The 24537-nt window shown below is 40.0% G+C and overlaps 1 protein-coding gene across 2 annotated transcripts in view; it reads right to left on the bottom strand.

Annotated features, from left to right (window-relative positions):
* PRKG1 (protein kinase cGMP-dependent 1) overlaps positions 1-24537 on the bottom strand; it is a 1384334-nt gene that overhangs the window by 135315 nt on the left and 1224482 nt on the right. For both annotated transcript variants that reach the window (XM_004701092.2, XM_004701091.2), the window contains exon 8: positions 14951-15016. In XM_004701092.2, coding sequence (XP_004701149.1) covers positions 14951-15016 — 66 coding nt within the window. The remainder of the gene's footprint in view (positions 1-14950; positions 15017-24537) is intronic.

Raw genomic sequence — 24537 nt, 5'->3', positions numbered from 1 at the left:
TTCTCAAGGTATAACTAATTTCTCTACCCATTAGTGTGTTAAACAAAAAAATAAAGACGTAGCTATGCATTGCATGTGACATATCTATCAATTCAACGTAGTTTAGAAAAGTGAATAAGCTAGAGCAGGCACATGTGGTACATTTAAGCCTTAATCCTGAGAAGCACCATGTTCCTCCAAATTGTGCATAGTAGCCAAATAAAGAAATGTGATTTCACTCATAAAATTTGATTTACTTATGACTGTAAAACAAGTATAATCACCACTTTCTTTTTTACTCCATATTTACAAGTTTTCAATGACAGTACAATCAGCCTAGTAATTTTCTTTTCAACCAGAAGTGTTATTTTATGGTATTTTTATTTAAATGATTTCATGAATGTTGAATCTCATGGTAAAAATGGAGACTTGTTTTTATAATTCTCTCATTTATTTTTCTAGTCATTGATTGGCATTTGGCTTTACAAAAGCATTTGTCTGCAATAGACTTCTAATTTAAAACAGTAGAGCACAAAACTGCTCGCTTTCTATAGTTCATGGAAGAAGCGCTGTCCTGCAGGCTGCTGACAAGATTCTTCTGGATGACAACTTTGCCTCCATTGTGACTGGAGCAGAGGAAGTTCCTCTGATCTTTGATAGCTTGAAGAAATCCATTGCTTACACCCTGACCAGTAGCATTCCAGAGGTCACTCCCTTCCTGATACTTGTTATTGCAAACATCCCAGGCTGCTGGGGATCTCCAGTTCCTCTGCATTGACCTGGGCCAAGGAAGTCAGGTGGTGCATTTCTACTCTTGTCATGTAAAGATCACTGCAGTGGCAATTGACCTGATGCCTTGACAAGCAACGCATGCTTACTTAAAAAGTCAGGGAAGTAGGAAACTCGTTCGTTTGTTTTTTAAATCATTTTATTAGGGGCTCATACAACTCTTATCACATTCCATACACACACCAATTGTGTAAAGCACATTTGTACATTCATTGCCCTCATCATTCTCAAAACATTTCCTCTCCACTTAAGCCCCTAGCATCAGGTCCTCATTTTTCCCCTTCCCTCCCCGCTCCCCCCTCCCTCATGAGCCCTTGATAATTTATAAATTGTTATTTTGTCATATCATGCCCTGTCTGACATCTCCCTTCACCCACTTTTCTGTTGTCTGTCCCCCAGGGAGGAGGTCACATATAGTTCCTTGTAATCGGTTCCCTCTTTCCAACCCACTCTCCCTCTACCTTCCCTGTTTCGCCACTCACACCACTGGTCCTGTAGGGATCATCCGCCCTGGATTCCCTGTATTTCCAGTTCCTATCTGTACGTCTACATCCTCTGGTCTAACCAGACTTGCAAGGTAGAATTCATATCATGATAGTGGGAGCGGGGAGGAAACATTTAGGAACTAGAGGAAAGTTGTATTTTTCATCGTTGCTACATCGCACCCTGACTGGCTCGTCTCCTCCCTGACACCCCTCTGCAAGGGGATCTCCAGTGGCCTATTCATGGGCTTTGGGTCTCCACTCTGCACTCCCCCATAGTGAAATTCGTTTCTTTAATAGCTGAAAATATTCTTAGTACTTGAATTTAATCACCCTATATTTAATGTCCATCACTTGTCATTGGTCTTGCAAAATTCTATTATCCCATCTCCAGCTTCATTTTTATCACCAAGGTCATATTTTCCAACTATCTATCCTTCTTCTATGTTCCCAACTGTCCCATTCCAATCTCCAGCAATTATCAATGCATCCTGATTGCACCACTGATCAATTTCCAACTGAAGTTTGTAGATTCTTCAAGTTCTTCATCACTGGCTTTAGTGGTTAATGCTTACATTTGAATTCGTCTATATGCCACGTAGGAGTATAACTATTATCCCATTACAGTCAGACAGAATTGTACTTCAAGACAGATTTCAAAATGTTCTTTTGGCAATGAAGGTGACACCATTCCTCTTGAACTGGTCATTCGTGGTAGATGGTTGTCCAACTCAAAAGGGCCAAGGCCAGTTTGTTTCATCTCACCGATGCCTTAGATAGCATTCTTTGGCATTCCACTTCATTACTGACACCTTTCCCTTTTCCTGAATTCCTGCTTCATACATCCCCTGTTCCATTTATTAGTGGATACTTGCAGCTATTTCTTCTTGTTTTGATTCATCCATCAGTAAACTAAGGTCCTGAAAGTTTTACTTCATGCACATCGTTAACATTGACTATCCTTTGAAGAGCCAGCTCTCCTCTCTGCCAGACCTATATCAGACAACAGTCCCATTTTATTCATAAACTCTTCCGTGGCTAATCTCTCAGATTGTCCTTAGTTGGAAAGCTACACTAAACCCCTCATGGCATGGGTAACCTGGCTGGTATTTGAAGCATCATAACACAGTTTCCAGCATCATAGCAACATGCAAGTCACCACAGCACTAAAAACTGACATACAAGCAGTAGTTTATTTAATCAGTCTTTTTGTTTTTCCATCATTTTTTATACTTGTAGAGGTATTCTAATTGGAAACCATTCATGAAAAATATTATTGATAATTTAGGAGATACATTGCTTGTATCTCTGGACTATTTAAAAACATTTTCATTGGTAATTTTTGAGGAATTACTAAAAAGCTGAGTTCTTGGTTTCTATTTCTTTCCTTGAGCCATGCTATGCTACTTCTCTCCCTGCAGTGCCCAACAGCTTTCTAAAGTAAATCCCTCCTTATTTCTGATCATAAATTGTTCATCTTTCTTCTCTAGATTCTGACTCCATCAAATACAATCTTTCTTATCATTTCATGATCTCACTTTTGACCTTAACTTCATTTCAGTCCCCAAATGGATAATCTCCAGAAATTCTAAACACAAGTGAGCCTTTGCAATCCAATAGCCAATAAACTGCATTTCCTACCTTTCACTGCTATGTTTCATGAATGCTATTTATTTATTAATGCAGCTTCCTGGCCCTGCTGGCTATCTTCTTAAGAATCTGGGGGCTAACAGCTTTCAAGCAGCTATGAGAGACACGCAACTGCCCACTGCTCACCTGGAGCACCCGACAGGGAAGGAGAACAAGGAATAGGAGGAAGGTGTGACATCGGTGTCCAATTGCCTCCATAAAATTGGTCTTCCTTTGTTAAGAGATCTGGTTACCATTACTAAACATCATAATTAATGATTCCATAGAAAACTTCTGATCCAAAGTGGGAAAATGCAATCTCTCTTGAAGTTCCTTGTCATTTCTTTCACTCCCGAATTTATCTAGTCACAGTCTCCTTTTCTTCAGGGTCCTTCTATTTGGTCTTTCTTCCTTGATCTGCACCTCTTCTTTTTACCAAATATTCTCCCAACAGAAGCTAGCTAGCAAAAACAAACACAAAAAAAGAATCTAGCTTTCTAGCTACCACTCAGTTTGTTGGTGTAAAAGCAACAATGTAAAGAATATAGTAAATTGAACGTGGTATTTACGGCCCTGGAATTCTATCCAGTGATGTGAATCTGATCGAGTCATCTGGGCCTCTCTGCTACTGAGTTTTCAATTTTGGATTTTTTAGGTCATCTGGTCCCACCAGCGTAATGTACTGAGTAGCGAGAACAGTTGAACCAAAGCATCCCATCTGTGTGTTCAGAACATTTATCAATGCTCGTTTCTGTACGCTTGCTTTCTTCTCTATCACTGACCACAATCAGTATCCTCTGGGTTGCAGTTGCCATTCGATGCCTTTGAGGGGTTCCCGCCCATAACATCTCCATGGGCAACCACACCAAAGAATGCCCCGTCCTGCATCTGCCTCTGAGTTGCTGCATTTTTTGAGCCCACTGCTATAGTCACAACCCATCTTGTTGACTGTTCACTGACACTCCACCAGATGTCCAGAGATGAGTCCTCCTGAAAACACGTCCAAGTATGGGAGATGAAGTCTTGCCATCCTTGCTTCTACGGAGCGCTCTGGCTGTAGCTCCTCCGAGACAGATGTGCTTGTATCAACTTTGTGTTGGGCCTTTGCCAGTCGTATGTGCCAGACCCTATTTAAATTATCACTTAGACCATGTTTATTTTCCCATTTCTACCTTTCTGTTCCAGGTACCTTATCTACCTTTACTATTTACATCGGACATTTCAGAAACAGTTTATTCAAACTCTTTTCCACATTCACAACATTCAATTTGTTTAGTCTTTTTAATTTGTTTATTCTTATCGACATGGAAGTAATCGCTAAAGAGTTACTGTCTCAGAAACCCACAGGGGCAGTTCTAGCATTTCCTATAGTGTCACCATGAATTAGAATCGACTCAGTGACCGGGAGTTCTGAGTCCGTAAGTAGCCTGTAAGCTCCACTGCACCCTCTTCATCACGGGCGACTCTGATATGTGACATGCCTGTGGCCAAGCTTTCCGCGTAACAGCAATGTGCAAGCCAGCACCCTAAGAGAAACAGACAAGTGGTGGGATTGCAAACGCTGGCAGCTCCTCGGGAGAAAGTCGGGTCTTCCTTCTCCCGTGAAGGGTTACAGCCTGGGAAGCTCACAGGGGGCAGTTCCACCCTGCCCTGGAGGGTTGCTATGAGTCAGCATTGACTCAATGGCAAGGCAGTTTGATTTCTGAGCCATGTGCACGTGGAAGTTAGACAATGATGAAAGAAAATCAAAGAGAAAGAAGAATCAATTCCTTGGAGTGATGGGGTTGTCAAAGATCTTAAATGTACCATGGACTTCCAGAGGACCAAACAAATCTGTCTGGGAGGAAGATTTGCACCTGAGAAGTGAGGATGTCGAGATTTTGTCTCATGCAGTTTGGACATGTTATCAGGAAAGATCGGTCCGTGAAAGAGGACATCATACTGGTAGACTAGAGGGTTGGCCAAGAAAAAGGAAGACCCTCAAGGAGATGGATTGACAGAGTGGCTGCAACAATGGGCTCAAACATGACAACTGAGAGGATGGCACTGGCGCAGCAGGGGCTTTCTTGAATTGTGCGTAGGGTCACTATGATTTGGTATCGACTTGGTGCCACCTAACAACAGTGTGTACTGCATTCTCCCTGAAGAAGAGTTGTCTTTACTGACTCATTTTCTTCTGGAAAATCCCACTGACATTTAATGACTTCATTTTACATATCACATTATCCTCTGTGACTTTACTGGAAGAGTAAAAGAGTAAGCAAAAACTTGGCTAATTATCTTCCCATATCTCAATCTCAAATTTTATTTGGAATATGTACTGGTTATTTGGAATATGTACTGGTTATCGATTTATTGCTTCTCAGGTCCCAACTGATACTCAAGAATTTTAACTACTGCTCTTTTTTTCTTACGAGTGATAGGATCTAGTTTCACAGTTCATTTAATGAAAATATTTTAGCTCCATGAACATATATCAATTCCCATTTTTGTAGGTAGACCTTTGCTTTCATATAATTTGATGATGTGTTTGAATGCTTTTGAGTTTTAAGGATCCTAAGTTTCAAAGTCTTCTGCATCTCTGCTCACCACGACACTGAGACCTGGGCTACGTCCAGGCATGGGGAATTTTACTACGTGTTTATTGAATTAGTAAGTGCATGAGTCTTCTATTTTAGTCCTTTAGAGCATAGTGTGATGTATGTAAAAAACAAAACAGAAGGCCAAAACATGTCATGAGATCTGGGTTGTAATCCATCCTTGGCACTCAAGAGCTTGAAAAAGTCCTATTTCCTCTGTCATGTCCCTTTGTCCTTAAATGAAATGATTTTAGGCCTTCAGATTCTCATTCAGTTCTAGAATTCCAGGATCTGATAAATACATTGAAAATGAGAATGCTAACACATAATCATTCTTGAATAATGTTTCTTATTGAAACAGTGGGTTTTGAATATATCTGACATGTCTATACTTCAATTTTTTTATTTGTAAAATAAAATTGGTATATAACAAGGGCTAGTAAACTATAGTTCTTGGCTCAAATTGAAAAGTTGACATGAAGAAAAATTATAAATTATGCAGGGTTCATGAGGGAGGAAGAGTAGGGGAGGGGGGACAATAACCTGATAGCAAGGGCTCAAATAGAAAGAAAATGTTTTGAAAATGATGATGGCAACAAATGTACAAATGTGCTTGACCCAATGGATGTAAGTATGGATTGTGATAAGAGCTGTACAAGCCCCCAATAAAATGATTATTTATTTTATTATTATTTTTTTAATCAGAGAACGATAGCCCAGCTCAGAGGGCCCAGTGTACAGAGGACCACATAGCTGCCCCCGCAGCAAGATGCGACATCCTGCACTGACCCATGGCCCTGCACGGGACAGCACCGGAGACACAGTGTGGGATGGGCGACTGAGCTGACCCCACCACACTGAGGCAAAACACTGGGGGGCGTGCAATGGAGCGGCAGGGAAGCAGAGCAAGGAGGTCCCAAGGGAAGACAAACGATGGACTCTGGGGCCAGGACGTGGCACCCCATTAGACTCGTCTGGAAAATGCTCCTAAAGGTCAAGAAACAGACCTTGATCTACTCTAACAGGCTTTTTTAAATTTTCTTCTTTCTTTTCTTTCAGCCTGTTTTGTTTTTTTCCCCTTTTTTCTCTTCTTTTAAATTTTGTATAAAATGATTATTTTTTAAAAAGAAAGAAAAGTTCACAAAACTAAATATATTTTCTATCTGCCCCTTTATAAAACACAAAGGTCTGCCAATTTCTGGTCCTCCTATCGCTCCCTCTAAAATCACTGCTATGATTTGACTAGTTAAATCTTCATCTAAGTTTTTAACAATGCTTTTGAAATATAAGTTTTGTGAATCTTAATTAATGGTCAGCTTGTATATTAATGAGATTGTACTTTTCAAAAAGGTTGAGCAGCCCATGGTTAGCAAGCAGCATGATTACAATCTCTGTGGCTTTGTGATTTAATAGATTAGACCTGGGAATTATACATATAACAGGAATGGAAATAAGAAGTATGATTTTTTTATACATTTGCCTTCGGGGAAAAGCAAAGCCTAATTAAGCTCATTGTCCTCAGTTGATTCCACTAATAGTGACACTATAGGTCAGTGTGGAAATACCCCCACCGGATTCCCACTATTGTAAATCTTTACAGCTGCAGACTGCTACATCTTTCTTCCATAAAGAAGCTGTTGGGTCTGAACTGATGACCTTTTGGTGAGCAGCTGAGCACTTCATCACAGTGCCACAAGGCCTCTTCCCTTTTCCTTACAACTCCAAAAGACGAAATGTCGGAGGGACTGACGTAGAATAGGTCAACAGTAAGTACGGGTTTGTTAGCGGACTCTGGGACAAGAGTCGGCCATGCTCCATATCTTTACTATAAGGTATTGCAGTGGGAGGAGTGTCTACTGGACTTTTTAAAAACTAGAATAGGTACTAAAGTGAAGAACTGTCCCCTCAACTCTTTCCTTGACTTTAAACTACCACACTATCCCTGAATAAACACCCTTTGTCTTGTCAGTTTTATAGTGGAAGCATGCTCATTTCGTAATTAAACTAGGCTTATGCAGGCAGGGCTGTAATTCAACTCGCATTATCAAATGGAACAAATATAGCCATTCTTTTCTTCTAAACTTTCTGATTTTATCTTTCCTGCTTAATTTTTTTGGGTAAAGCACACAAATCAATAACAGCTCCATAAAGAAAGACAAATCCCAAGTGATCCCAGCTGACACCAAATGTTCAAGGCATATTTGTTTTCCCAGGATCACCTTGCCAATATCCTCACATCACCCCAGATTTCATTCTGGAAAATGAACCAAAATAAAATTCACTTAGGCTGTCGGAAAGGATGGAGCTGTGAAATATTTGACGTTTATCACCATATCAGTTAAGCCATGTGACCACAGGCAATGTGCCATGTGGAGTCCCTACAGTCCAGTCCTATTGTGTGGACACTGAGTGACCAGCTATATGAAGAGAAGGACACGAGGGGCCTGGGTGCGTCAAATAAGCACTGGTCGCATAGGGTCACTATGAGTCAGAATGGGCTCAAAGGCAGTTGAGTGAGTGAGCGAGCGAGCGAGCGAGAGAGCATGACTCGTCATGGGTCTCACGTGTTTCGTGAGTTCCTCTGATACCTGGAGAATCCTGTTACTCCAATATCTTTCTCCTGCTACCTGTGCCCCACCCCAACACCCACCTTCATAGACTTGAAATTCTAAAATATTCCTTAGGTTTTTTTTACAGGTTTTCTGTCTTCAGGGGTATATCATCAAAATGCAAATAACTCTTGCAGAGCTAATCTCTAATTAGCTATTAGCAAAATTAATGCAAAGCCTGAAGCAAAGTCTAAAGAATTTGAGAGCAACATGAAGAGAAGTAGGGATTCAGAATGAAAAAAAATGAAATATGTGCACTGTGTGTGTGTGTGAGAGAGAGAGAGAAACAGACCGACAAAGAGAGAATGGAAGGGGTTATTGCCTACTGCAGAGTAAAGTGCGGAGGTTGAGACAATGGGAAATGATGATCCCAGGAGGAGAGTCGATACTCCTCCGGCCAAAGAAGACCAGGAGCAGGCCAATAAAGGACATGATAACCCAGAAAAGTCCCCTTAACCACTCCTATGGCTCTATTCTGCTATAAAAGGTAACAGATGGAATTGACTCACTGGCAAGAGATTTGGAATTTCTGTTCAAATCAGTACTGTTTATAAAGATTTTCTGCTGTGCTAAAATGCTATGAAATTCAAGACTGTCATTGGAACACTACTCCATTTATCTATTTTTTCCTGGTTGTTATTGTGCTGTAAGGATTGAGTTGTAGGGATCCTAAATCATTCTTTGTGACTCTTGCCTTCTCATGCAGGGTCTCAAGGATCATGGAGTCATTGGCTGCGGAAAATAAGAAGCCTATTGAGTACCCCAGGAAACTTGGCCCACAATGCTATGCAAGAAAAGTTCTCATTCTTTTCCCTCTCAAAGAGCTTTCATTTTTAAAAAACTGAGTTTAGTTGTTAATACAAATCAATGCAGATACAAACCAATGCTGCCATTTTTAATGGAAGTCACCGGGTGTGATCATAGTCCAAATGAGTAACCGGCAACATGACGCAGGGACTAACAAATCAAAACAAATGCCAGCCCAGGTGCTGTGCCCGACATGGCTTCTTTTCCTGCTGGGTCAAAAGGAGGTCCGGGGTGTCTCTGGATGAGGGTGAGATGGCCTGCAAGCAGCGCCGGGGGAGGAGCACAAAGGGGATTCAGTCACTGCTAGTGAGTTACATGTTAGCATGAATCCTTACAATTCGCATTACCAATGTTGCTAGATCTCGGTGACTCCATGGTAAACCAGGTATAACATTAGAAGTCTAACTTGGATTTTAATTTTCTGGAGAAAAATATGCAGCTCTTTTGAGATTTACTAGTAGCTATATGTCATTATTTTTTATAGTGATTAGAAAAATCATTAAATGATTATTAAAATCCTTTAAAAATTTAGTTAATTAAGCTTACAGCTTCTTAAGCAACTTCCTAGATTAATGAAGTAGACACTGCATAATTATTGCCAATGACAATAATGAACTCATTTTTCCATTTTTTTCAGGATTCCAAATTCTGAAGCAATACAGTTATGTAATATATATATTCCAAAAAATTGCTAAAAGAAATAGATTGAGTACACATTTGAGGCAATTACCCAATGAAGCCTCTCCTTTTTCATAAAGGTTGGGACCACTGTGGATACTTACTACAATAATGATTAAGTTGGGAGGGGAAAAAATCATCGGAGACTACTTTCTGAGAAGCCAGTATTTTTTTATCTTTTTCTGATTTGTTAATAAAGGTTTGAAAAAAAACCAAACCTGACATGCTTGATTAGTTACCATGATGTTCTCTTGTGTTCCCCCTGGAATGATAACGCGCAGTCACTGGCTTATGTAACCTGGTACCTTGCTTGTAAATCTGGGAAGGCAGCTCCATTTGTTGACAGCCCTAATGTCTACCATCTGTTTGCACGGGATGAAGTCCTGGTGCCCCGCTAATTGACAATAAATTAGGTGCCAGCAGCAGGCTTTTGACAAGTTTCTTCAGTTTATAGTTTGAGATGATCTGGGGCTTTTTTGGTTGTTTGTTCCCTTAGTTTTCATATTTTTGTAGCTGTGAATTCAACATTTGGTGGAAGCTCCGCTTCTCTCCTAAGAGAATAAGAAGCCAAACTGCTCTCAAGGTGTCTTCTCTTTCCTGCATCCTCCAAGGTGGATAACTCCTGAGATTGCCCTGCCATCGCTACAAAGAGGAAGGAGGCATTTTCTGAGTGTTTTGTGTCTCGGCCTTTCCAGAGGCTAAGATGTGTGATATTCCAAGCAAGTCTGTCACGTAGATATTAAAACCACATTTTTCAGATAAGAAATGTGAGATTTACAATGTAAGTTCCTCTTGATATTCATGCCCACAGTATCACAAAAAAACGGTACAGTCGGTCATCCAACACTAGGCTTGGTTTAACCACACCCACGTGCCTTCCATTGCACATGGCACATGACTAGAAATCGAGAAAAGGAGGGTGAGGACCGAGGGATGTGTGTGACATTAGTCAATATTGCTTCATCTCGTGGGACCTCAGTTAATAATGAGGGAGCTGGGCTTGATGACTCAAAAGGTCTCATTCAGTCTGGTCCTTTGGGCTCTGAAATTTAGCATACAATCTTATCAAAGTTATGAATCCTCCAGAGATTTTGTTTCCTCTTCCATAAATTCCCTCTCAACTGTTCTGTTTGGACATGTGAAAATTTATAAATTATAAAGCATTGTACCTAATACCCCCTGTAAGAATCGAGTTGATTCTCACAGAATCCCTATAGAACAGAATTGAGCTCCTTCCTGGGGTTTCTGAGATTATAAATATTTATAGGTGCCAACAGCCTCATGTTTCTCCCTCAAAGTGTTTGGTGGGTTTGAACTGCCCATTTTTCATTTAGCAGTCTAAAGTTTAGCCCACAATTCTACCAAACCCAAACCAAACTTGCTGCCACCTAGTCTATGCTGACTTGACCCCCTGTGGGCTTCCAAAACTGTAACTGTTTATGAGTAGAAAGCCCAGTGTTTCTCTTGAGGAGGTGCTGGTGGTCTCGATCTGGTGACCATGTGGACTACAGCACAGTGTGTAATCACGACACCACCAGGGTCCCTCTGCAGTTCTACCAGGGCGTCTTATGAAACACTACAGGGATGTTGTTAGATGCCATTGAGTCGGTTCCACCGCCATGACAGCCTGTGCAACAGAACAAAGCCCTGCCCAGGCCTGCACCGCCCTCACTACGCTTCCACCCTAGAGTCCAACACACCGCTCTGTGTCCGTCCGTCTTGCGGAGGGAGAGAATATGCTACCATTCCTCCCCGTCCATCACCTGACAAATCCTCAAGCGCAGGCACCCAATCTCACTCTGTCCTTCACCAGATTTCTGCATCCTATGCTATGGAACACAAATTAACAATTTATCGAAGATCAAAATTGTCAAAACTTTCGCTAAGCTCAGATCCACAAATCAAGAAATCAAAGGACACAATTGCACGAGGCAAATCTGTGGCAAAGACCTCTTTCAAGTGTCAAAGGGCAAAGAGGTCCCTTTGCGGACTAAGGTGTGCTTTAACCCAAGTCAAGATCTTTTTTTTTTTTTTAACATTTTATTACGGGCTCATACAACTGTTATCCCAATCCATACACACATCAATTGTGTAAAGCGCATTTGTACATTCATTGCCCTCATTGTTCTCAAAACATTTCCTCTCCACTTAAGCCCCCAGCATTAGGTCCTCATTTTTTCCCTCCCTCCCCACTCCCCCCTCCCTCATGAGCCCTCGATAGTTTATAAATGGGTATTTTGTCATATCTTGCCCTGTCAAGATCTTTTATTCACCTCATATGCTTGTGAAATCAATAAGGAAGATGAGGGTGGGAAATGATGCCTTTGAATTATGGCGTTGGTCCGAAATATTGAAAGTACCATGGGCTGCCAGAAGAACAAACATCTTTTCTGAATGTGTAGCCATAATACTATGTAGACATGAGAATGGCAAGACTCATCCCATGTATTTGGACGTGTTATCAGGAGAGACCAGTCCCTGGGAAAGGTCACCATGCTGGGTCAAGCAGCGGGTCTGCAAAATAAAGGGAGTCCCTCAATAGAGTGGATTGACAGAGCGACAACAGTGTGCTGAAATGTAACAATTGTGAAGATGGTAGGGCCGGGCGGTGGTTTTGTGTGTTCTTCCTAGGGTGGGTCAGAATCAACGCAAGGACACATAACAACAACTACCACAACTTTCCACATGCTTATTCGTATACTTCAGAATTTCTCTTCTTTTCTGCAATTATTTTTGGAAAAGAGTATCTTCCCAGATAAAGCAATAGGTTAGAATGTAGACTGAAGTCAATTTGGGTGAAGGGCAAGTAGTATTCTCCAAAAGTGAAAAATCAATCAAAGGGGCTTTGTGGACCAGGATACACTATTGGAGGATTTCAAAAATAGTTGAATCCAAACTCAACGATCTGAAATGTATCCCTCCACCTAACTCACAACAGATTATCTTGTTAATCATTTTTTTTCCAGTTATTATTATTTTATTTTCTTTGCTCCATTTTTGAATCAATACTCAAGGCTATAGTCTTGGATTTCATTAGTCATTTCTTTATATTCTATTCACTTTCATCAAGAAATATCTCTGTCTCAAGTTATTAATTTGATTTTCTTTCATCCTGATACCACATTCTTTATTATGTTTAGTTTTCCAGAGTTAATCATTTTTATTTGCTCTCAGTTGCCTCCTGTGTGGCCCCATTTCCAATTATTCTCTTTATCATTCCTTTTGCTTAATCTTCTAGGATATTTACATATATCAGTTCTCATGAAACTGTCCAAGACCCTGAGAATGCCTCATACTATCTCTCTCTTTCGCTTGCGGTTGTCCTTTTCCAACTAACTGCTTTGTAAAAATAACTATTTGGGTTCAGTGGTCTCACGTCTTCACGTCCCACTCCACATTCCCTTGGCTTTGTATTTGAACGATATGCAAGTTTTATTTTCTTTTGTTGATCTGACCGCATTCTGTATGGAATCCTGTAATGACTCTTCAAAGGATTAAAAATGCTTTGAAACTTCCCATCTTTTCTTTTATATGGATTGTGATCAGAGTTGTATGAACCCCAATAAAATGATTTAAAAATAAAAGTTTATGCTAGGTGTTTTTAGCCTTCTACCTCACTTCGAAGTTATATGTGTGCATGCCGTATTTCCTCTTTTAAAATTTAATCAGGTGCAGTAGGGTTAAAATGTATTCTCTTATAATTTCTTCCCCCCTTTACTCATTTTAATGTTGTTTCAGTTTTTTAAAAAAGCAAACGTGGAGTACATGTGGATTCAGCCTCCAGTGACCTCCTCTGATCATAAACCAGGAATGTGCATAGACTTGCTCTCCTGTGGAAGGCATTGGAACGTGGATTATTTCAGATATAGTTAGGTTAAACTGGAGTACTTTATCATTTGATCTCGCTTAGGATCCATTTTAAATTTATCCTAGTTTTTAATATTTTCTGCTTTCTTTTCGATTGAAGAGTTTCTGTTTTACTTTGCTACTGTTGTTAGTTTTAAAAAATGTTTTCTGTATATGAAATCCAAGATATATAAATCTATAGCGGGATTAATGGTCTCTTGGGGGATGACAGGGACAGTTGAGGGGAAATGGGGAGGTAATAACGATGAGGACAAGAATGAAGAAAATGTTCTAGAACTGGTTGTGGTGCTAAACGATGGAATCGTCTGCTATGTGAATTAAATGCTGATACAACTGTTAATAAAAGAAAACACCATGAAAAATGTAATCCCCGAAACAAGCATATATGCTGTCCTTCCCATTCTGCCCACAGAACCTCGTGCAATCCTTTTACACGGGATCCACCATTGGCAAACAGTAGTTGCAGGGAAGAAGAGATGAATGGAAGAGTGTTGCTTCTGGGACGTGGACAAAGGGTATCTTTAAAGGAGCTATCCATGAATATACCCGTCATCCTGCAGCTGGCTACGGTCCCATCACCCTACACCTTGCATAAAGAAGCCTCCCACGGGAAGATTTTTGCTCCATATGTACTCTTTCCCACCCAGAGCCTCTAAGCTCAGCATTCTACTCCGACATAGTAGGCTGCACATCTCCGCCCTGAGCTTCATTTCGCACAGACACTAGTGATCTATTGCCGCTGGAACAAGTCTATTAAAAAGCACATGGTACAGTTCTTTCCCCTGGGTCCAGCTTTTAGCTCTTCTGATGCACTTACTTGCAATGAAGAAAAATTGGTAGAGTGCTCTGGGGCAGCGCACAGACATTTCAACAGTTGAAAATCGGATATTTGTAGTTTGTAGACAATTGTATTGTAGCCAATAAAGAATTCAGGGAATTCAGGGAATGAGATGATTAGCAAAAGTAGAGAGCAGAAACAGGAAAAGGTATCATTAAAGAAAAGTTTAAAGGCCGTAAAAATCTGCCTACATCTAGAACTAATGCATTCTCCCAAAGTGCCTACCCTAAATATTTACATGTGTACTGTAGGAAGCTGGAGGAACTGAGAAGAAAACAAAAACATGTTTAGTCTTGGTAATAGTAATAATAATAACAGTATTTGAAAACTTTGAAAAGTAGCTAGCATTGGTTGATTGCCTCCCGAGTAAAAGCACGCAGTTCAGTGCTTTATCATCTGGTATCATTGATCCTCATGTTACCCCTACTCTATATGCATTCGTCTCTTTATAAATGAGCTAACTGAGGTGAAATTCATGGTCGTTAAGCACCTTGCTGCAGTGCACAGAGCCAGAAGGTGTCAGAGCTAGTAATTCTAGAAGAATAAAGGATGATAATCAAATACAGAACTCATTTTATAATGAAATGATATGAAACAAATAGTGTTAGCCCCATGAAATGGTTTGTGGTTCCAAGAACCTCTGTCTGTCACTGACATGACTGTGCAGTGCACACCGTAGAGGCATGGACTTACTCTCTGTCGATCACCAGGCAGGTGACAGCTTCTGCCGCGATGACATTCGCTGTCCTCACGTCTTCCCTATGAAAAAAACAATAGAGATCTTGAAGTAAAATACTTGAAATGTCAAACAAACATGTTCATCATGATTAATTCAAGAAACATTAAATTATGTCATCTTTGTTGATTTAGCTACTTCTAAATGCAAGCTTTATTCATGTCTCAATGTCTTTGTTCTGAGAAACCACCTTACACATGTTATTAAGCTCACAAATCCAGTAGCTATAATTTTCATATTTGAAGCTTCCCGTACAAAACTGAAATCAAAATTGATAGCATCATTTCCTGTGTTCTTCAGCAAATCAGTTGAATGATGATAAGGGCAGTAATGAACAAGAATAGATGAGATAAGGGAAACAAGAAGAAGGTAAGGAAAACAGTAAAAATATGATCATGAAATAAGAAGCAATGGTCACAGAACATAACTCCGCTTTTGTCAGTCATGATATAAAAAACCTCCACTCTTGTCAGTCATGACGTTAAAATATATATATTTCTTGGCCTCCCTCCTTCTGGGAAATATGAAAACCTAGACTTAGCTCCCAAGTGGATAAACATTTAGGAAATTGATGAGATTGAAGATAACACCAGATATCTGCTGTCACATCTCTGGAAAGTAACTTGGAAATATTCATTAAACATGAGAAATACCTATACAATGTGTATCCCACTTTTGTGGATTTTATTTGTGGATCAGTGTGGGATACAGAAAGATTTCTCCCACGTTGTCTCTCCCAAATATATGCCAAACCCAAGACGCTGCTTGCTACACATAGTCAATGACTGTACACTAGGGGGTCAGTGAAAGTAGGTCAGAGGTTATTCTCCCGAAGGGTATCAGCCATCTAGAGCAACCAGACTGTATAGTCTGACTCACCCTGAGTAGGGCCCACTCCCTTCTGACATTGTTCCCTTGACGGAGTGCCGGAAGGCAAGCCCGGGACCACTCAAGGATGACTAAGGTTAGGCTACTAGATTGAGTCTAAGGTCCACTTATCTGGTCACATATGTACCCTTATTCCCTCCCTTTACTATTGCACGTACACCCCTAGGTCATCCCCCTCCCATTGCTTGTATTGCCTATGTTACAACCCCTTCTCATGTTGTACTTTGGTATCTGTAATCAGAGGGCTTGCATGCCCCCAAAGATATATAAGCTTTGGTTAGAAATAATACCTCACGAGAGCTCTCTCCTGCCCTCTCGTCCCCCACCTCCACGTGTACCAACAAGAGGAGCTGAGGTGAGCATGCTACTATGAAATATGTCTGACTTCTTTCTTTTACTCTCTGTCTCCCATTTCTCCATGACTTTGCTATAATGTTTGCATATCTTAACCATACAATTGCGCCTACCGGACCCATGATTAGTTGTGGGGGGCTGGTTACCCCCACAGATCAGTGTAAACTAGGGCAGCTTATTGTATTGATCTTTTATGTGTTTGTGTGAGCATGTTTGTGCATGAGTGTGTCGGTGTTGCTGTGTGGGAGAGGGGTTATTGGAATGAACCTGACTATCTCCCAACAAGAGAAAGGGTGAACAAATTGTGATACTGAAGTTTTTGAAAGATTGGGGTTAGAGAGCCAGGTATTGACTAAGACGATGAATGTTTATTTCTGTGTGTGTTAATAGGATATGTGTAGTGATTTCTAGAGTAAAATATATTTTACTTCAAAACAGACAAAAAACTGTAAAATTGCATATACATGTATACATGTTCTAGAAGCATGGAAAGGTATGTTCAAGGATGCCCATCAGGATGCTATTATTGATTACTATTACCCCAATGATGGTGGCATGGTTATTGATATTTCTTTTTATATAATTCTATTGTTTGATTTTTTTAGAGGTTGCTCAAGGAAGCAAATATTGCTATAAGTTGCTCCCAGTCTAAAAAATTCAACAAAATGAAAACATCAAAGCCTTATAAAAATACATTAAAACTAGCTCTTCATAATTACATGTCCCTGTCTTGACAATGAGGAGCCCTGGTGGCACTGTGGGTAAGGTGTTGGTCAGGAACTCAAACCCACTTGGCACTCTGGAAAGATGAGGGCGTCTGTTCCCATAGAGGTGTAAAGTCTTAGAAACCCTATCATTTACTCATTGGCACTGGGGGTCTGGGGGTTGTTTTATTTTTTCAGTTTGGTAGTGCTGTGGGTTAGGCACTGGATCAATAACCACAAGGTTGGTGGTTCAAACCTACCAGCTGCTCCATGGGAAAAACATGAGGCTGTTCGCCTTTAATGCTGAAGTTAGTCAACCCTACGTGGGGCTGTGATGCGTCCAAGTAGATAGACGGTCACAGCAATCTCCACTATATAGAAATGGCCCCTCGCATTTTAAAAATGAAACAGATGCCCAATAATGCTTCAATATGCCTGTATTTTTTGTGCATGTAAAAATTTAAAAGCAGTTTCCATCACAAACTATACATATTTTAAGTTGCTATATTGAAAATATCTCAATATTTTCAAATGGTACCTTTTTACCTGGCCTAAATTACGTACACTTTTACAAATAACTGCAGTTTAATTTTAACAAAATTAAAGCACTCTAATTTTTTAAAATGTAGATAGGAAGAAAAAAATCAAAGGTCCAAAGAGTGACATGTTCAATCGAAACTGAAAATATTTTTATTTCAAAAAGAAAAACCCTACAAGTTACTGGTCTAGAATCAAGTTCAGTACCGTGTGATTTGACACAGAATGAAACTGAGAAGGATGGCACGGAGCGAAACAACACATTAAACAACACCTTCCAATAGTGGCCACTTATTGAGTCACGAGTATATGTCAGGACGTGATGTTAAATTCACTCCTGTGACAAATGGTGGCCATTTTATCCCCACCTCACATATGGGGGGAAGCTAAGTAGCAGCATAAAGTCGCCCCTCGCCTACTCGGTGGCAGCTGTGAAGTTTGAACAGAGACCTGTGATGCCAACATCCCTGTCCTTCTCCCGGGTAAAGTGCATCACTCACACACGTTCGCGTTGTCACTCAACAGCTCCAAATTCTTTTGAATGTACAATGCGCTCGCTCTCTGGGTATTATGAAAATTCTATTTAATTACAGTATGTAAGAAAATGACACAGATTCTTCTGGGCATCGCATTGTTTTCTTAATCATAATGTTACATGACCAAAAGGAAATTAGTTAATACCAAACTCATTTAATGTCATGTTCTTTTCTCCATTACACTGTCATTGAATGGCTCCTGTTAAGGAACTGATGTGTGTGTGTGTTTATATATTTATATATACATATAGATTTACTTACATATGTTTGCCAATGAGATTGTGACTTGCTATGCATGTTTACCCTTCCAGGGTCCAAGCACCAGGCTAAAGCAGATTTAATTTGGATGAAGGTACAAAATACTGTATAGAAGGGGCTTCAAACTGTGAAAATAATTAAAAGATAAACAGATTTTTTCTGCAAACTTTTTGAAGCCCCTCACACTCTTGCAAAAGAGAGGCCCTAAGAATTCAATGCAGTTATTTTACCACCTCTCTCTCCTTACATAACTGTTAGGACAGTAACTATGTATCAAGTTAGGCAGGCCTTCTGACTGGGTTAGAGGTGCTTAAAGGGGTTGAGAGAGATGACTGTTTTCTTTCTTTTTTCATTTGAGTTTCCTTCCTTCCAGGGCTCCCTCCCCCTTCTCCTCCCATTCCCCCTTCCTCCCTCCCCATTTTGTCTCTTTTCTCCTCTCTTTATTTCTATATAAAAAAATTTTTTTTTAGAAGAACAGGGCATTTGGTCATTTCTAGGCAAAGAATGCATGCATATTTTCAAAGCATTGATCACAGGTATTTTATCATTTGAATGATAAGTTATCCTGTCTATTTAATTTAAAAGGTTTGTCAAACACATCACTGCTGAACACCCAGCAACTTAGGAGTCTGTACCCAGTCCGCGCAGACACATCCATAGCACAGCCCAGTCTCCCACGCGCACGCACCCATCCATTCCTGGCTCAGCTCAGAACGAGACCTGCTCCTCATGGTCTAACTGCAGAAGCAGCCCTGCTCGGCCCCATAACCAATGCTTCATTTATACACTTACTATTGATTAATGAATAAAGCTATGCAGTTTAGTAGTTTTCTCTTTTTAGGCATCTTTTGGAGTTGTTAGAAATGCCTTCCGATGAAATGACAGTACATGAAAAAAAATCTAGAACAGCATTTGCAAATACAGTTTTCTGTGCACTGACTCTGATATTCTTTGATCTTCGTCACTGGAATCCTCATCATCGCTGTATCCCAAAGTGGAGTCACTGTCAGTATCTGAATAATCCATAGCAAGTGCGCACACGGACTCTTCTGCTTCTGAAGTAATTCTCCCGTGCCTCAAGCCTGCAGGCATGCCCCGAGACCTCAGGGGAACAAACAGTGCACAGGCCAAGGCAGAACATAGTTCAAGCAAAGTAGCTGTCTGAGCTGGGGCTCTCCCTTTTCAGCTCTGGGTCAACTTGACGGCTGTCAACAGAGACCTAGTGTTCCCTCAGTGGCAGCCTTCGTGGAAACTGACACTAATCGTTTATGAGCACACAGGTTGAGCCCTACTTTCTCTGTCAAGTGCAACTGTTTAAAGTCGCCAGTTAAATCTGGTTCCTCTAAGACAAAGCAAATCCTTTTCATCTCAAAATCAAAGGCAATCTTACTACACGTAGGATAATCAAAATCAATAGGATATGAAAAGCACCAAGAAGCCACTTAAAATGAGATTATCGTGTTGAATGAATTATGAACTAGATTTGCAAAGTTTGCGGCAAATCTGACTGTGATATTTAAAAATTGGGTCCCCGTGCAAAACAAACAAATAAAAATAACAACAGTTCTTTCAGAAAAAAGTCATTTCAAGCCAGCCACTGACTACTTCCCACTCAGTTATAAAGCAATTGCAAGATGATTTATACCTCAAGCACTCTATAGAGCTTGCATACCAAGAGTAAAATCAACAGATACATGCAAATAGTTATATGCCTTCCACTCATGTTAGCACAGAGAATGCAAGTGATAAATACTAAGTATTTTCACCATCATTACATTGCAGTCCTTGGACATCTAAGGAACAATATGCCCTTCCTTTGAAATTCCTTTTCTACTATTTGATAATAAATTTCCAAATTCATTTCTGATGCAACCATTTCATTTTATGTTTCTGGATCATACCCCTCAATTCACTGAAATATGGATATTCCTCTCAAATTCAATGTTTGGGCTTTCTTTCTTTTTCTTGTTCTGAATTTTTTTCCTCACAGCGGAAATGTCATAGAATATGACAACAGCAACAACTAGTTTTATATTAATTTAATTTTAATTTCTATTACCTCTTCCTACTAGACACTCTGCATGGAAGTCCTGTTGTGACCTCCAGTTCACACCTAACTCAAAGCCCCTGTGTTTCCGACGGTGGTAAACAGCCTCACAATTGCTGCTTCCCCTCCAGGATCAAAGAACAGCTCCATTACTCACTGACTCCTCCATCTCCCTTGTCACTTCACCTCGGACTGCTCCTATTGAGTCTCTTTTCACCTCTTACATCCGCTCGTTTTTGGGATCCCATAGGTATGGACTGACTCTGGGCCCTCATCATCTGATCAGACTTCTTCCTTCACCCCGGACTCCACGCTGTCCTTCTAACCTACTGAGTTACACATTTGCAACTGTCAATCTACTCTCGACAGAAAGAACCCTTGATAGAAACCTTTTAAGTTACAAGTTTTTCATGTATAGCTTGAGGTCCTCCATTGGCTAATCTATTCTATTTCCAAGTAGCACATAGTTAGCCCTCGTCTGTACTTGGAACAGATGGCTGTTTCCTGAATGTGCATCAGTCATTTATCGCCCCTTGCCTGTGCACTCGGATCCTCCAAGAATCCCATATGCAAGTTCAAATGCTCCTTATCCACATAAGCTGCCTTGTATTTCCAAAAGCATTGTTGGAGAATAAAAACCATTTTTGGCAGAGGAAACCATTTCAAAAGCTGAGCACAGAAAAACAGATTAACAAAAAAGAGGAGAAATAGAAACATACCATGTACCAAGAGATAACATAGTCCAAATTCTCTATACCCTTAAGTATGTACTATCTTTCATAGTTAATGAATAATGGTAAACCAATAGTCATTTTAACAAATATTTACTAGAGTCTGCTATATTCTGAGTACGTGGGTCGTGTAACTGACTGGGGATTATACATGTTAAGTTATCATATGAATGCATATATTAAAATGTGGATCAAGCAGAGAAATCATAAGGAGGATTTCATTTAGGGGTTGAGCGCTATGAAGAAAAGAACAGATGTTTGAGGATAATTAGAAACTAAAACTTTCTTGGAAGAAGTGCAATCCTTAGAGAAGGACATCATACTTGGTAAAGTAGAGGCACAACAAAACAGAGGAAGGCCCTCCAGAAGATGGATTGACACAGTGGCTGCAACAATGGGCTTAAATGTTGGCATACTGCTGAGCATGGCACCGGACTGGGCGGTGTTTAGTTGCGTTCTTGCTGTGACTTGGATCCAACTTGACAGCGCCTGCCAGCACCAACAGACAGTGCATTCTAACGACTGGGTCAAGATGAGACACCCATTCCACGGACTGAGTGCAGCATACACATACAATAGCTCCACTGTAAGAAGGAAGTAACACACACACACACACACCCAAGCAAAACAGAGCTTCTGTGAGTCAATTCCTACTTACAGCCCCGCCTACATCTATCAGGATAGATTGTGCTTCACAGGGCTTTCAATGGTTGATTTTCTCTTTTTTTGGAAGTAGATCGAGTTACTTTTTTTTTTTTTTTTTTAAATTGGGTTACTCTTTTTCCCTCGAGGTGCCTCTGAGTGGATTTGAACCCCCTAGATTCTGAAATTTATTTGGTCAGTTGTCCCTTTTCCAAAATAAATTTACTCAGTGCTCCAGGGCAACAAAATACTTTTGAGCTGCAAGAGAAAGTGTAAGCATCTACTCTGACAGGCTGCAGGCCTCTGGCTAGCGTAATGGTTAAGAGTTGGGCTGCAATCTGCACATCATCAGTAGTCCTGCTGTAAATAGTTACAACCTCAGAAACCCACAGGGGGTCGCTATGAGTCAGCATTGTCTCCATGGCAGGGAGTTTGGGGGTTGTTTGCTTGTTTGTTTGTTTGGATCTCACAGCGTCCCCCAGGAGGTGCTGCCACACACTCTGGGAAACCGCTCTGACCTTCACCATTTGGTTCACATCCCCCAGGGCTTTCCAGCATCAAGAAGATACTTGGAATTCTGGAATGGGGGCAAAGAAGGCGGAGGAAGGCCAGGGTCAGTTCATTCCAGACCTGAAAGCAATAAAAAAGGTTTATTTCTGTGAATCAATTGACTAAGTGAACATCTTTTCTTTCCCAAAGCAGATGAAAACAACTTTTATTGGAAAGTTTAAGCTCATGTATAAGAGCCATTTTGTAGGGCATGATGAAACGTTTCAAAGAAATCATCTCTGATTTACATAACATTTGAATACTGATAGACTTTTTACATAGTATGGTAAATTTTATGTTAGAGACATCCATATATTAAAAAACACACCAAAAGAGAGAGAGAGAGAGCAGAGAGCAGGGAATTTGCACTTTATAAACTAACATGTAGAGTATAGGATAATGAAACCACACATTTATAAAGATCAGTGTATTGTCAAGGATATGTATTCACTTAATGATCAATACAGATTTGAGTTTAAAGATTTGAGTTTAAAGCAGATCCACTTTCAAGAGTCCACCCAAGGCAGTTGGTGGTTTCTCATCAGTAGCAGGAACTCATGATGATCTCAGAGAGAAAGATTGCTTAGGCAGAAAGATTGTCAAGTGCTACCCATGAAATAATCCCACAGTTCATTCTCTCGATCACAGGGATGGATATTTCTATTTATCATATTGATTCACTTCTTGAGAGCATGCACAACCCCTTGAAAACGTATCCATGGAAGGGAACAATAACTAAAAATAGGAACATGAGAAAAAGTCAAGTTTTGCTTTTTGAGTTGCCAAAATTGAAGTACTTCTGTTGGGATGATAGCACAAGAAATGTTTCATCTGACATATGAGATTCACATTCTTTGGCATGCTTCCATGACAACGGTCACTAATGAGATTGAACAAAATGAAATTGCTATTCTCACAGGTTAAAAATGACTGAGTACTTACTTGCAATTTCATATGGTTCAACAAAAAACATGTAATATAATCTAAATAAAGGAAAGGTGAGTGAGTAATTGGCGAGGAGCTTTGAAAATATTATCTAGCTATTTCTTTTCTGCTGGGCTTCTTTTTATGCCACTCAGTGAACCGGGATGCAATCGTAATACCCTGCATCCACAGTGTCTGTTTGATGCATTTATCCCTCTACAAGGGGAAGCTTGATTGACGAGCTTGCCTCCTCCAGGTGGTTATTACAGATCATTTTTCCTACATTTCATTATAGTCGGGGGGCAAAAACCTACCACTGAAGAAATTCTGAATCCTACTTTCCTTTTGTTAAGCTAAAAATTGTATTTACTCTATCATCTGACTTCAAACAAACTCTTTGGAAAAGTCTTAATACTAAAGAAATTAAAGGTTTCCCGGAGAGAGTTTCATAGAGAGAGGAAAGAGCTTGTTGTTCTCATTTATTCCCTGCTACTGTGTTACTATTTTAGAAGTGGAGATTTTGTTTTATATGGCTATTGTTTCTTAGGGATCCATTTGGCCTGTTTATGGATGATTTCAAGGTATTTTAATTTTCATGGAAAAAAGAAAAAGGAAGAATGTTATTTTACCTAAATTTTAAAGAAGCAAACATGGAATACAAGATAATAGTGCTCTGTTTGTTTACTCACTTAGCTTCAACTCTCTCATTCCCTTTCTCAGCACCATGTCGCATAAAGTGATATAAGTTAAATCCGGTGGTTGATTTTAGTTCTCAGATCGTGGTGCTCATAATTTTATAACGAATTGTCCAAAGATATTAGAATTTAGGGGGAAATCGATAACAGGTAAATCATTCCACTGTAATATTGGGTATTACCATAGGGGATCAAATGATGTATTTGTCCTTGTTTTCTTTGTTTCTTCTAGATTTCCTGGAGCTGAATAATGATTCTTTCCTTTATCCCATCTTGTCAGTTGAAGGAAAAGACGTATATTTGAAAAGAGCTACCCTGTTTCCTAAAAGTATGACATCCCCTGAAAATAAGACCTACTTACAGTTTTGCCTCTCACTGAAATATAAGGCAACCCCCCCCCCCGAAAATAAGGGTTTGGATTGTTATGATGATGTCATGACTGTCATTGAATTGAATAAATGAGTAAATGTACCATAGATCGTTGTATATGGAAATAATGGTAGTAACAAGAAATTCTTGATCCTGTAGGATTCGCAGTTTGTCTAGTTATGCTGCTTTGTGATGGCAACTACTACCATAACGTACACAGGTAACAAATTTCCTTTTTTGTTGTTTAACAATAAATGTGTACCGTATTCTTCTTCATGGAGAAAATAAGACATCCCCTGAAAATAAGACC

Source organism: Echinops telfairi, unplaced genomic scaffold, assembly GCF_000313985.2.
Source record: "Echinops telfairi isolate 266 unplaced genomic scaffold, ASM31398v2 ScPeMD7_70;HRSCAF=299, whole genome shotgun sequence".
Lineage (NCBI taxonomy): Eukaryota > Metazoa > Chordata > Mammalia > Afrosoricida > Tenrecidae > Echinops > Echinops telfairi.
The sequence above is the reverse complement of the archived record's forward strand: the minus strand, read 5'-3'. Positions and strand labels throughout refer to the sequence as shown.